A 15,034-nucleotide genomic window follows, 5' to 3' on the forward strand; every position below is an offset into this window, starting at 1 on the left:
ACCAGGGAACAACATCAACCTAGCCACGCCTTTGCAAACTTAATTTGTTGATGTCATGGAGGGTAGGATCTGTCCGTGCCGCCCTTCTGCCAACACTTGCTCGAAACGGCTTTCATGATCTGTTGCCATGCCAAAACAAGCATTGGCATAGCCAATAGGTCTCGCCTTTGGGACCTTATAAGTGTTTAGCCATGCAACAGTTGATGTTGTTGCACCAAGGATATTGCGCTGGATAACTAAACACTTATAAGGTCCCAAAGGCGAGACATATTGGCTATGCAAATGCTTGTTTTAGTTTAATAGGATAAGCGAGGCATAGCACATCAACCTCGTTTTTCTGACTAACTTAGTAGTTTTTGATGATGAAAAGATATCCGGCTTGAGTAGATGGACAATAATTTCACCTCAAATCTGCCTGCAGCATGACATTTATGGTTAGCTGTAAGCAGCTTCTCCGAACACCAAGGGCAGCGAATCGCTGAGATTGAGCATACATCTCCGGAGCAGTGTTGTCTAAAGGTGTCTTGATCTGAGAATCGAAAGCTTTGATGGATATGTTAATTTTTGAGGTACAGGATGGGGCACTGTGCATAATGGAGCTGTGGTTCTTCCAGGTATGCTTATGAACTAGGTAGGCAAAAGATTTAGTTTGAAGTAGTCAGCGTAACAGAGACTCCTAAATGAATGTCCAAACAAAAGGGTGGGGCTGTTGGGTCCAATCCCTGCTGAGAAGATAGATGCAAATAAAAATGATTGTGAAGTGTTTAAGCTCTAACAAGCTGTTGAAAATGTAGTAACAGCATTTCAGGGTATACGTCCAAGCATTAAGATTCACAGTAATGGAAAAACAAGCATTGGCCTGGCCAATATGTCTCGCGTTTGGGAGCTTATAAGTGTTAGCCATGCAGCACATTATTCCCCACTGGCATGCTATTCACTCTAAACATCTTGGAATAATCGTACAAGTTTTTTCTTTTTTTTAAATGGATCTGAAAATAAAATGTTGGGTTTTGCAGCTCATTGACAAGTAAACATCACATGAAAACAGACTAAAAACAGAGACAAGTTTAATGTACTGATAGTCTGGGAAAACAGTTAGTTGCTTTTAGAACTATAAATGCAAAACAAACACACAGCATATGTGATATTGGTACTTAGAAATGGTATGTCTAAAAGTGTCGACCATAAACGCCCGTGCTACTGATCTTTTCTTGTCTGCTGCGCAAAAAGTGGGTCCATGTTGGGGAGTAGAGACCGGCTAGGGTTGGAGTGACGAGCAGATGACCTGCTGCTTGCTCTGAAGCAAATGAGGTTGCAGGAGACGGAGCGCAGAAGGAGAGGCCGATGCTAGCGGGTGAGAGAGGAAAGCCGCGGCTAGTCTCTTGTCTCCACCTCTTTCAAATCAGTTCCAGAGGGGACAAGACCAGTGAGTGGGTCCGCAGAGGGCCCTCATGAGCAACAGACTGCCAGCACTGCAAAGGAGACCTACATCAGTTGCCAAGCTCCTAGTGGCGCTCTAAGGAGGTTTGAGGGAGGAAGAAGCGCAGTGCAACGGGAGGGGGAGGCAATGAGGGGTGAGAGGCAGCCAATTAAACTTCTGACCGACACATACATTAAGAAAATGTGGATGCCTATAATGTATCATTTCGGAGACAAAAGTAGCAATACGGTGGCAATAAGATTTCACATTGTATTTTTGTTAATGCTGTTGTAAATCTGTTTAGATGAAAAGCAGCATGCGAACCAGACACTCCGAATATGTAAGTGTTTACAACGGGTACCCTCTGTTTCATTGGTAAACCAGAAGAACAGACATGGGCAGCGCGAGGGGAAAAGAGAAGCGTACCTGAGCCAGCCGGTGTACACTGCCAAAGCATCCCTACTATCACCGGCATGCATCCTTTTTCTGCTGTCTGCTGCCCACCACTGACCTCGGTGTGCAACCAATTCAAAGGGGAAAAAAAAGTGCGCCGCACAAACCATAAATTATAGAGTATGGGGACATGTAACCAGGGCAGTAGCCATGAAAGTGTAAAACACACCCAAAGGCGGGACAAATGGCAATGTTTCACCAACGAAAAGAAACGAATTTAGAAAGGCACATGAAGGAGCCAATGAAAAGAGATGGCCGTGATGAAAGCACATACAGTAGATACAGCATGTCTCAAATTATTCTAACATAAGGCTACAATATGCCTTAGTGGACAAAGTTACAGTGCTTCAGTTACTAATAATGGTTCAGTGGTTTGCTGCTCAAGCAGGGAGGAGTGGTCACCTGGACAGACCTCAACTGGAACAAAGGCAAATTGCCTCCGAGCACTCTAGAACATCAAAAAGAAGTCTTCAATCGATATTCTTGTACTTCTATTCACTGTTTCCTTCAGTGTTTCAGAAAATGCACTTGTCATTGGATTTAATTGCCACCCACTTCTTCAGGGCTAGAATAAGTTTAGTATAGTGTTACTCTGTGTCCTACTTATATTCACAAAACGTCCACCATGGCCATACCAGCCTTAATAGATGAACTGCAAAGTGCAAGAACTGGTGCCAAGCCACCTCTAAAGGAAAGAGCTCTTTCTCTGAAGACTACTTGGTAAAATAACATTTAAATAAATAAAATATAAAAACAAAGAAACCAAAACAAGCTAAATTGACAAACAGTGAGCTGCTCTTCACTAAAACGGTCAGTTAAAATGAGCCCTCCTAGTGCAAACTATTTGCGCCCCAGCATAAAAAGACTCATCTTTTGGCGGTAGTGCATTTCTCTTCTGATCCGTTTCCAGTTGCTACCATTCCCACTGTGTCCAAATACACCTTTGTCATCTTCTGTGACAATGGGCCTTACCCCACCTCTAGCTCTGATTGTACTGGACTGGCTGTGAGAGCAGGACCCTCCTAACTCCCTGTGCAGACTGACGAGTACCATTGCAAATTATTAACTCCATGTCGACATACCGCCTGCCTTACACTGGTCTGCTTGACTGGATGTAAACCATGTTTTTTCCTGCATACATTTTATTCAGTTTTTCCATTTGTTTATTCATAGCTGCCAAGTTTTCTGATTGCTTATGTGTGACATTTCCATTGTTTCAATGTACTTGTGAGTGACATTAAACTGCCAAATGTGTGACACTTAGTGACACTTTCTAGCAAGTAAAACTGAGTGATGAAGTTCATGGAAAGAGATAAATGTAAAAAGAATACACCCTTATGAGCAATGAGAAGCTCTAAAACAATATTGAAACTGCTGGAAACCCCTGATATGAAATGACACTAACAGACTGCCCCTGTTTCAAAATAATGACTTGCACAGTCACAGTGCTTTTGGTTACAGTCTGGTACCTCGTAGCACTATAAATGCACAGTCGCATTCCTCGCTGCCAGGATTCAAAATCTGTTTCTCTGTGATCACACACACAGACATTAACATATGCACACCTCTGCAGTGATTGCATTAACTAATTGAGGTTTCATTACTTGAAAGAGGACATTTTCCACTGATGTTATTTTATATGCAATTTCCTTTGTGCATTATTTATATATCTGCAAATAAATTGCTTTAAATTAACCACTAAACCCCTTTGCACATTTTGCGGCAGCCTATCTAATACTGTGTGTAATACAGTTTTGAAATAATGACTATTCACAGCGCTTTTACTCGCAGTCTAGGACCTTGTAGCACTACAAGTACAGAAGCCCGTGTTTGCCACTGCACCAAACAGTGTTCTATTTGGTTTCTCTCTGGCTATTAACACACAGATATCTGTAGTGATTGTATTTACTATTGGGGGAAGTCAGCAGCAGTATTCTTGCGCTCGCACTGAGGCAATAGGGCAGTATCTTTTCATATAAAACTAACTCAGCAGCGAAACAAACACAGCTTAACTTGCTCAATTAAGTCTTATTGCTAACCAAGAGGATGGTGAGATGATACATTTTTAAAGTCTACGTGCAAATTTGATCTGGGGTGGGAGGACCCTGCCCAGGCACCGGCGATTATTGTCTCTGCCAGTGGGGGCTCATGGTGCTCAGCAGGCTGGGGCTACGATGAAAACTTAATTTGCCTGCTGCAGACTGACGTACCCCTGATGCGTGGTACTTAGCAGGTATGTTTATTATTTGTATTGGACATCTCAGCTGTGTGTGGGAACCATGCTTGCCTGTCTTTTTTTCCCGTCTGTTTAGTTATTTGTTACTTTATAATTCACATGGAGCATCATCAGGACACATGAATCCATAAGAGTACATTTTAATGACCGGAGCTTCATATTTGCTGCAAGGTTTCCCTGTCTGACCATTTGTTTCTGATCATTATACATTTCTGTTTTCTCAGTTGTTTAGCTTGCTTCAGCCCGGAACCTGATTTGAAAGATGGACACGAAAAGAAATGCTTCAATAATCACCTCTGTCAAATCATGTTGTCTTAACTGTTTTTTCTCTTTCTCTGCAGTTAGAGATGGACAGAGTTGTCTTCTCATTGAACCTTAGTCACTTTTAAAATTCATTTTGAAAGTGACCACACACACACCCTACTCCCATTTGGACGGAAACCGACCAGAACATGGAAGAATATATTTCAGCACAGGTACAACCTATGAATTTTTCCTGCAGTAACAGACGTGTTTTTAAATGCATTACAGTCATTTGTGTTACAAGTGAAAATCATTGAATGCGTGTTCAACATGGCAACTTATCCTTTCTCATCATTGTTCTGTGCTTTCAAACATTCGATTATCATTTCTATGGGCATGGTCGGTTCTTAAATGATTGAGACAGAGATGCTCAAAGTCATAAAGACGCAATAGTTATTCATGTGTGTTTTTGCCGCGTTACGTTTGACACAACTACTGTTCATCGAAGAGACCACTTCTAAGCCTTTTTTAGGACCAGAAAATAGTCTTGCGGTTCTTTTATATGCAGGTACACATGTCGCTTCTGTCCTGGAATAGTACCAGATTATGGGATAGGCCAAGGTGGGTTAAGGTCTAACTGAACAGTGAGAGAGATGGAGGCAATTGCCATGTCTGAATGACATTTTTATATTGTGGTGTCATTGCTGAGTTCTAGATTGTGGAGTAAATGCTGAGTAATAGAGAGATTTTGGTGTCAGTGCTAAGATAAATGTAGTGTTATGATTGTGAGATAGGCATACCATACAATGTGTATTTATATATATTAATCTTAAAAAAAAACTGGCAATCCCGTATAAACAGTTACATTATCTGCATCAAAAAATACCATTCCAGCAGGTAAAGCAGTTATGACCAAAAACATTTACAGCATTTCAGTGTGACGTTACTGTAGTCAAGCTATAGAATTATATCGCTATCTACAGTCCTAAAAGCAGGCATTTATAAATGGGGTTTCTACTTACAAAGTCATTTCTCATGCTCAAGGATTTCCTGATTCTCATATGACATCCCCAGCTCTATTGCAATCTTACCAATAGATTCAGGGAAAAGGTGAAACATCTAAACAACAGATACATTTAAGCTTATAGCCTCTGCAGGATAGATAAGTGTTTCAAGATGACTTCAGAGATGACATGTTGGTTGATAAGTTTGAAAATTTAGCATTCGTGAGATGCCATTGTCCCATAGCGTCACACCAATCCTCCAGAGCCAGGGTGTAGGTGATTTTCATTGGCAGAATATGGATAGTGCTGCTTTAGGCGGAGGTTAGCCAACGTCTTTTATGGTTAGCCATTCTTCGGATTTTGTTTGTATGGCGAAGCATAACTACATTGAGGGGCAAAGTGCAAGATCATTGGTCTGAGTCAGTTTCTCCCAGATCTTGTCCCAGAATTGCAAAGTAGCTTTTTGTGAAACCTCCCAATCCCTCACCTCCCACCTTTGTGGGTACATATATTTTGTAGAGTCTTGTATCTCGTCTCGCTTTCAAACGAGAGCGGCATTCACACAACTCTGGAGTTGATTATAATGTAGTAGGAAGTGCCAATCTAGGTGGTATTCCTCTTGTAGTTCCTACAAAGGTTTTGCTCTCTCTTCTGTGAGCACCTTCGAGACTGCCTTCGTGCTTCCATTTGTGTCAGGTGAAGGGGTGGCCCTCAATCATCAGTTAGGCATTGTCTCATGGGTGTCTGGAGGTAGCTAAGACTATCCAGCCAAAGAAGATGATCCGTATTTTCCATGCCCAAAGCGCAGTGGACATGAGCGGCTGTCTTTGGCTTCTCAGCAATGCTTTGTAAGTACAGAATTTACATACCCATCATTTTGTTCCGGAGAGCCTTTTTAAGTTTCCCCCAGTCTGGTATTTCTAAGCCCATGGTGAAGTAAGACTCCGTGTGTGACCGGTGTTGCGCATAGAAGTACATTGTTATATTCGTAAGCCTCCTAAAAGCGTGTTGGCTTATAGTTTTGGCATTGACCACACATTGTGGTGGTCAAGCTGTGGGGTAAAGAAATATCGAGACCGAGCGGTGAGAGGGGTGGTCTGTCGGTTAAGCTTTTACTGTTTGATGAGCTATTGCTTTAGGAGTTTGGTTTACAGCCTCTTGTGGACGTTTGAGAAGGGACAGATCCTGGTGGATTTAGAATGTGATAGTGTTCCAGATCCTTGGAGTTCAGTAGGAGAATGCTTGGCAATTCATAATTTTACATTTCAGTATTTCTAGCCTGGATATATGCTGCTGTTTGTAGTGTATGCTCCACTAGAGGTCTTGATCTTGGTTGCTAAGTTTTGTTAGTTGCCTTGATTTTTAGACAGTGTAGCATGAATAAGCTTTAGCTGGGCAGTGGGCACCATTGTAGTTCCTTGGGGATTGGTGTGATCTCTCATTCTTACAATGATCTTTGATGAAATAGACTTCAGCATGGACAACGTTCCATGTTGGAGTAAAGTGGATGTCGTGGGCGCTGCCCAGCAGAACTTTGCCTCTTAAGATAGTGGTCCTGAAGTTGGCTTCTAATAAAAAATAATTGCCTCTTTGGAGCAGTTGCAGCCGGGCATTTTCCATCTGTTAGCCCACAATTTAAGGATAGTATCAAGGTTTAATTTTAGGAACTTGCCGTTGTTGTCAAGTATGATTTCAAGAGAGACAGATTTTTACCTCTAGTTGTTTCCAGTTATGGCATTGCGGAATGACATTGGTAACTGTGCTCTTATAGTAAAGGGAAGGGTGAAAGACTATACTTAGGGTATAACACCAGACAGAATTTCTTTTTAAGTGTACGTTTGAACTTTTTAAAATAATTTTAAAGATCTAGGTTGTCCTGTTATTAAATTCTCCATATTTTGTACTAGATGAACTGTGGAGCAGATGTGATTTCCCCAAGGTTACTCCTTTTTAGGTCTCGCTGAGCCAGCGCGCATGCGCTGTCAGCGAGACATTTTGTAAGCCGCTTTTGTAAGTGCTTCCAAAGCGGCGAAAGTGGCGACCAGCTTACATGCACGCGCACAAGCACGTGCGCGATGTGCACAGCACTTCTTTCGTCGCGTGCGCACAACTCGCATTTAAAATAAAAATATTTTAATTCGCGGCCGGCCGCGCGGCCAATGCTTACGTCCTGCAGCCAGTGCGGTGTCCTCACAACTGGCCCTCCCCCACTACAGAGTGCGTTTCACGGCCGCACGGCATGCTTGTTTACCTGTGTCCAGTAGGTTCAAGATTCTGTTTTAATTGTGTCTTTACTCCAGCAGACAGCATTTAGAGGCACTCGCCACAAGCTCGTTTTTTTCAGGAGGAAGGGGTGCGCTTTAAAAAATACTGACTAAACTAGTTTTCTGTAAAAAAAAAAACAGTAAAATGGAATACTTTGATACAATACTAGTCCTGGATGTGCAGTGGACGCTCTTAGCGAACCTCAGGTTCAGTCTGGCTCGTGGGTCACACTGAGGGTCAAACTAAATATCGTCCTTCCAACCTTTGACTGTATAAGCAACTTAACGTACTCGGGAGTCCTGCTGGAACTGGCCCCTTGTTTTACGTTGATGTTGCTCACTTCTTCCACCCTCCCTTCATGTTATGCCCCATTTGGCTCGTCTTGTCGCCCCTCTCTTGCTCTACCACAAGCTATCCAACTCTTTCTTCTGCTTCTACGAACTTCTCTCATTCTAGGCTGTCCCCTAACATCCCTATGCTTCCCTGCTCTTTCGCCCTCCTCCAGGTCATGCCCTTTGCCCCCTCCAGGCTCAACTTTTCCGCTCCCGTTATTGCCCTGAAGTCCTCCTGACCCTTCTTTCCCCATGCTATCCCCCTTCTGCACCTTTCATCTTCCCCTGATGTCGCCTTCTGTGTTCTAGGTCTCCTTTCCTTCTTTCTTCCTTGCCCACCTCCTGCCACGTCTTTCTTCCCCCACTCCTATTCCCGCAACCTCATGTAACTCACCTGTGAGCGTTCTCTCCTCTAGCCCCTCAAGGTGTGCTCACTCACTATCCCCGTCCCCTCTCTGCTAGTCTCATAGTAACTTCTGCATCACTTTCTTCTCTCTTCACCATCTTTTCTCTTCACGCATGCTGTCTCCTTCTCCCCCCCCACACCTCCCCACCCCCTGGTTCTGCGGCAGTCTTCCCAGTCTCCCCCTCCTTGAAAGGTGAGATCAGCCTCTGTTGTATCCCCCTCTCAGGCCCGCACAGGGGGTCGTGCAATGTGCACTTCTGATTTCAGTGAGTGGAATATTTAGCATTTTTCCGGCTTCCTGGCGGTGCTGCCAGGGGCGTGGGGCAGGCACAAGCCAGGGCTCCGCAAATCATCTTCTGATCACTGATGCGGGGCCTACACAGCCTCCTGGCCTTGACAAACTGCGATGTGTCCCATAGCTGAAAGGAGGCTGGAATTAAAATCAGATTATTTTATTGTGCCCTGACCCAGAACCACTGCATCCGACCCCTACGGAGAGATGTGGTTTAGCGCTTCAGCCTTATTCTGTTTACTTGTAATTTCCTTGCCCATCTTTGTCGTGCAGTCGGTCATGAGTGGCTCTCGTCAGGTCCCGTCTGTGCTCCTCTCTTGGTTCTGGTCCGTTCTTTGCACCATTGGTTTAGTCGCGTGCTATCCTCACGTTCGTGTTTGGTCATAAATGGATTGATTTTTCTTGATGTATTCTTCTGGTGTACCTCATCCTTACCCCCTGCTTTTGCCTCGCACTTGTGTCGCTGTCCAGTTTCTCTTTTTCAGCTTTTTTTCTGGTCAGTTTATTGTGAGACTTAGTTTCTTTTTGATTTTCCTCTCATGTTTAAGTCGCATCCTACCCGCGTTCTATGGTTTGGTTTCTAGTCCTATCCTTTCTGTGCTGCCCAATTGTCAGTTGTTGCTGTGTTTAGCTTGCCTCATTCAGTAGATTGTTTGATTTTTATATTTTACAAGTTTTATATAGCGCTAGCTTGTTTCATCTTCTGTTTACTCTGTGCAATCTTTTACTTTTTCAAGTCACACTCGTGTTTTCTGTAGTCCCTCAGTCTGTAATCGAGAAAAGACTTGTAACAAACAGCCTTCCATAAGTCACTAAGGTCACTTTACATAGCTAGCAAGATGAGTTAGTGAGTTAAGGGCTTAGCTCTGCATTTGTTGTGATCTGCAGGGTGTAAGTGCAATTTCGTCAGGGATGATCAACATTTAACTTGTTTGATGTTCATACATGGAGTGACAAAGTACTGAAAACTGCATAAATGAAGTATTACACGCTAAATAAAAACAAGTTAGCATTTGCTATCTGCACTGACATTATAGCCTTATATAGTTATTACCCTCCTTTCTATGCTCAATACCTAATAATACGCATACATTGTTTCAACAACTAAATGCTGAAGGGGTCTTGAGGTTTGACCTCATCAGACTTTAGATCTACCTTGTTGCACCCAAGGGCCAACGATCCGAAATTCTGAAAGATAAAGGTCGCTAACATACTGCTGTAATTGGACCTAAGAGACTGAGCCAGGTGCTACCGAAGCAAATTGGAACCCTCTAAATCTTTGAGCCTTCACAGGAATCTAACGGTAGATTTATGCAAATACATAGAAAATTATAAAAAGTAATCTTCCAAAGGTAAAGATTAAAAACACGATGATTACATGATTGCAAAATGTTCCAACAAGGGCAATTTCAGAACAGTTCAATTGCACGTATTTTAGCACAAAATAGACCATGACACTTCAGTAAGAGCTATCTTCGATGTTTGCATATGCATGTACTGCAAATGATCCCGTAGCAGAAGAAATGATACGTTCTTACTGCATTCAATGCATTCAATTGTTTGCCTCTGAAAGTAATCCGTTCAGCAAGCTTCAACGATTATATGATTTAAAAAGAATCTATAAGCATGGCTAACATGCTTTAATCAGCAAAGGTAAGGCATGAATGCATACAGTTTTATGTAAGCTTCAAGTAAAACGCAACCTTAGCAAAGTGGAGTACATTTCAGCATCTTAATAAAACGACTCATCAGTGTAGAGCTGGGAGGCCTGTATCTACTACACCTAACTTCAGTTCATCATCAATTTTTATGTAAATAAAAGGCATTGTCATTTATAATGCCAATAGCTCAAACTCTCGCAAATGCGAGACCTATTGCATTGCAAATGCTTGTTTGTAATGTAAAGAAGGCAGAATTAGCATTCAGGTCGTATTCAGTTTTATCAAGTGTTATTACTGTCATTGTATATCGCTTACTCACAGGTCTGGGGGCGTGGCTAAACTAGCCAGGATGGCTGACTGATTTCCCTGAGGCTCCGTAAGCGGGTACGGCAATCGCCTTGCATCCATATCGGTGGGGCTCTGAAAATGGCCAAAAGGAAATTAAAAGACACACTGCGAATTCTGAAATGGCAAAGGCCACACCAGAGCATGGAGAAAACACGATTTGGCCAAGAGCACAGGAGAATAGAATACAGGACGCCTGAGCCCAACATGGCGGCTCCCTGAACACGGCGCAAACACACAAGCAGTACACACCTAACCGCCACCGTTCTCAGCCTGCAGATTATCCCCGCATGGTGCCAGAATTCATTTAACTAGGACGGAAGAAGTAACCGGAGCGTCCCCTTAAAGGAAGCACTGAGAGAGGGGAATTCAGTGCTGCAGTAGCCAGGCCGGGGAAGAGGAGGCCCGATCGAGGAACAAGTGGGTATACCGTGAGAGCTGCAGCAATGAGAAACTCCAGAAAATCTATACCCCCAGCCACCACAACGGGCGTATTTTGGGAAGGAGGCTGCTGCTGAATATACACAGCTCAAGGCTCGGAACACAGTGATCGTTCATGCGGCGAGACCTCTTGCTGTCAGTAGCCAATGTGAAGACCGGTAGAACTCAAGAGACAGATAAGCGGGGCCTCTCCCCTCTGTACACCCCCACCACCTCCGAAGATAGAGACCAAAGCGTGGTCTGGGCCCAGAGAGGGGGATTCACCAATGGGAACGCCTACAGTGGAAGAGAGAAGGGGTGCCCCCTCCAAGAGGGAGTATGTCCCCCCCATCCTCCAGACGAACTCCTATCCGGCACCTAGACTGAGGGCTCCATGCGCGGACGAGAGGCGCTTCTCCCTCCCTCGGAACATAACTGCAGGGCTTAGATTCTCAGGGACAGTGCCAAGTGCAAGGTCGGTCGCCAAAACGCACTCATACAGTAACCAGGGAAAAAGACCACAATACTGGCAACTCTGTCCCCTGCATTCAAACGCCTGGGGGGACACTCAGTTACTGGCACAAGACACGACGGGGGACTAGAGGGTGACCTTGCCTCCTCTTACCTCCCCCACAACGATACAGTGCTACACCAGACAGCAACCACAAATGTACATGTGGAGGGTGACCAAAATCTATCGTTTCAGAAGAGAACTAATAGAATCCTGGTGCGAGAAGAACCGTTTGTACCACATTGGGCGCTAATGTGGGCAGTTCTCGTTCTCCCCCAAGCCTGAAAGACAAAGAGAAGCTACAGGCAGGCACAGGAGAAACGGGAGGAAGCCAAACCGTGTCCCCACGAATCCAGAACCAAACATGCTGCCATACGAAAGCAGATCGACTCGGAACCGACATTCCCCTGACCCAGCCCTCAGGAACCACCTATTTCGGACCTAGACACAAACGCCAATGGCAGAAACGAAGAGTGAAACTCTTTGTATACTGAGAAAAGAAAACTAAAAAGATGCCGGACACCTGCAACAGCCCTCTGCAGCAATGGGGAGATTGCGCACCAATGGAGGATTTCAAACTTCCCACCCAATGCAGAATAAGTCCCCAATCACTGAAGGCCATTGTCTGACAGCAGAATCCTCATAACCACCTCCATGTTTGACAAACTCAAGAGTGCTAGTGGCCATTGAACACTCCAAGGTTACTATGGAGGACCGTTTACGAGCACTTGCCACAGATCCTAACCTTTTATGGGATGATCATCAAAAACTGGCAGACAAAGTTGCGGATGGAGAAAAGGCCCTATCTACATTACAACCTTTTTCAAAGACACAACAAGATGCACTGCGAGATCTAAAAACCCGGATCACACTAGAGTAGGGGAAAGCAGACCACCTGGAAGGATGCTCCAGACAGAGCAATCTCCGGGTGCTGAACCTACCAGAAGGGGTAGAAGGAACAACCCCCTGTCAACTACATAGAAACTTGGCTTAAATCGTTTACCCTGCTCACTGAACTGACTGCCTTCTTTTCTGTCAAAAGAGTGCACCGGGTGCCCGCGTGGCAGCCAACCCTGGGCTCACCCCCAAGACCACAACTTGTTACTCTCCTTCACTTCTGGGACTAAGACACAATATTACGGGCCGCCAGACCTAATGGTCCTATCACAGTGGAGGACAAGCATGTTATGCTCTTCCCTGACTACTCTAGAGCTGTGCAACACCAAAGATCTCCCTTCCTCGAGATAAAGCGGGGACTCCTGAATTCAGTACTCACTGCTGTTCCCGGCCTGCTTTAAAATCATACACAGAGTCCGCGATCTTCTTCACTGAACCAAAAGAAGCAATAAACTGGGCAGAACTTCATCTGCAAGTCAACCAGAGTGCGAGTGACATCCGGAAGGGTCAAGCACGTACGCCTTGGAACAAACGCCAGCAAGGAAAGAACACCCTACACCAATTGAGGTCCTAACCGCACGGCATCCTCAGTAAATCTCCAGATCTAGAACAAAAAAATCACAGAATGATGGAAAACCCACCAGGTGGCAGCAGAACTGGGAGCGGGCCTTATAGCCTCAGACGAGGCCCACACATCTTTCAGCAAACTCGAGGACCCCACCCCTGGTCACCCCTCAAACAGCAGACACACTTACATGAATGAAGTAGTTAAAGGTCCACACAATCTATCCTACTTTCTTGTCCACTATGGCACCCCAACAAATATGTCCCAACCAATCCACAAACGCAACATAACTAACTTGCCAACAACCAGAGCCCACACCGATGATCTATGTGGTCTTAACGGGCCGCGCCTACCGCAAACCCCGGTATTTTTCTCAAACCACCCCCCACAATACACTAGACCACAGCTTTCCAAACTATTCATGTTGGTGACACACCCTTTTGTGAAAAATTTTGTAGGGACACGGTAACGCGAGGAAGCGCAGCAAGCGAGCCCGAACCACCTATGGTGGGTTCGGGCACCACACCCCACACACACACACCCCACCCCACACACAAACCCACACACACCACCCCACAGACACACCACCCCACACAAACCCCACACACACACCCAACACACACCCCACACACATCCCACACACACACATCACACCCACCCCCCCCCACACACACACCCCACCCCCCCACACACACACACCTCCCACACACACCCCCCACATACACACACCGCACACACACACCCCACCCCCCCACACACACACCCCACACACAGAGACTTGAGGGGCACCGTTAAAAGGTACTAGTGAGGTGGCCTTTCCCTCCAACTGTCTCCCTCCATCTGTCTCCCTCCGACTGTCTGTCTCCCTCCCTCCCTCTCTGTCTCAATCCCTCTCTATCTCACACCTTCTCTGTCTCCCTCCCTCTCTGTCTTCCTCCCTCTGTCTTCCTCCCTCTGTCTCACTCCCTCCGACTGTCTACCTCCCTCTCTGTCTCACTCCCTCTCTGTCTCACACCCTCTGACTGTCTCTCTCCCTCCGTCTCCCTCTGTCTCACTCTCTCTGTTTCACTCTTTGTCTCTCTCCCTGTCTCCCTCTGTCTCACTCTCTCTTTCTGTCATCCTCCCTCTCTGTCTCCCTCCCTCCCTCTGCCTCACTCCCTCCCTCTCTGTCTCACTCCCTCCCTCTCCCCCAATGCAGTTAAGAGCAAGGGTTTCCTAATTGCAAGGAAGATTTTGTTCCTCTGACGAGGCCCTGAGCGGGATAAAGCTTTTTAGGTCGAGCCTGTCCCATTCCGCAGGAATGGATAGGATCGAATTCATGTCGGCAAAATCCTCTTCAAACTAAGGGGTTTCAGCCCGGCGTTTTCTTGCAGTTCACGTGAACATGCACGAGCATTCACGGCCAGGGCTTCTCCTCCCCTAGCAGCCCTCCTCCCACACCAGACACTCCCCCCTCCCACACCAGCACCTCCCCCCTCCCACACCAGCACCTCCCCTCTCTCTCCCTGCAAACACAGCCTTGCCGTAGCAGCACTCCTCCCCCTCCCCAGCCAGCTTCCCCCAGGCCGTGTTCCCTCAGATATGCTATTGCATATCGTTTGCTACCTCTTGTATTTTGTTGCTCTTGATACTTGCACAACTGTCACTATTGTCTCATGTAACGTAACGTTTGCTTTTGTAACATGCTCACTTGTAATTTTGGCTTCATGTATCTAAAAACGCCTCCCTCGCGCTCCTTTCTCCCTCTCTCCCACTGCCTAGTCCTCCCACCCCCTCCCTCTCCAGCGCGCGCTCCACTCGCATCTGCCTGCTGCTCCCCCGCCCACCCCCCCCACTCCCCCAACCAGCAATGCCGAGAAGCTTGTTTCCTCAAAGAACATATCATTTGCTACCTCCAGGCCGTGTTCCCTCAGATATGCTATTGCATATCGTTTGCTACCTCTTGTATTTTGTTGCTCTTGATACTTGCACAACTGTCACTATT

At 45.6% G+C, this 15,034-nt stretch overlaps 1 protein-coding gene across 1 annotated transcript in view; it reads left to right on the forward strand.

Moving 5' to 3' along the window:
- LOC144769520 (uncharacterized) overlaps positions 1-15,034 on the forward strand; it is a 270,191-nt gene that overhangs the window by 32,881 nt on the left and 222,276 nt on the right. Inside the window, exon 3 of the mRNA XM_078653661.1 lies at positions 4,451-4,585. Within this exon, the coding sequence (XP_078509787.1) occupies positions 4,562-4,585 (24 nt within the window). The 5' untranslated portion in view covers positions 4,451-4,561. The remainder of the gene's footprint in view (positions 1-4,450; positions 4,586-15,034) is intronic.

This window comes from Lissotriton helveticus, chromosome 7, assembly GCF_964261635.1.
Source record: "Lissotriton helveticus chromosome 7, aLisHel1.1, whole genome shotgun sequence".
Taxonomy (NCBI): domain Eukaryota; kingdom Metazoa; phylum Chordata; class Amphibia; order Caudata; family Salamandridae; genus Lissotriton; species Lissotriton helveticus.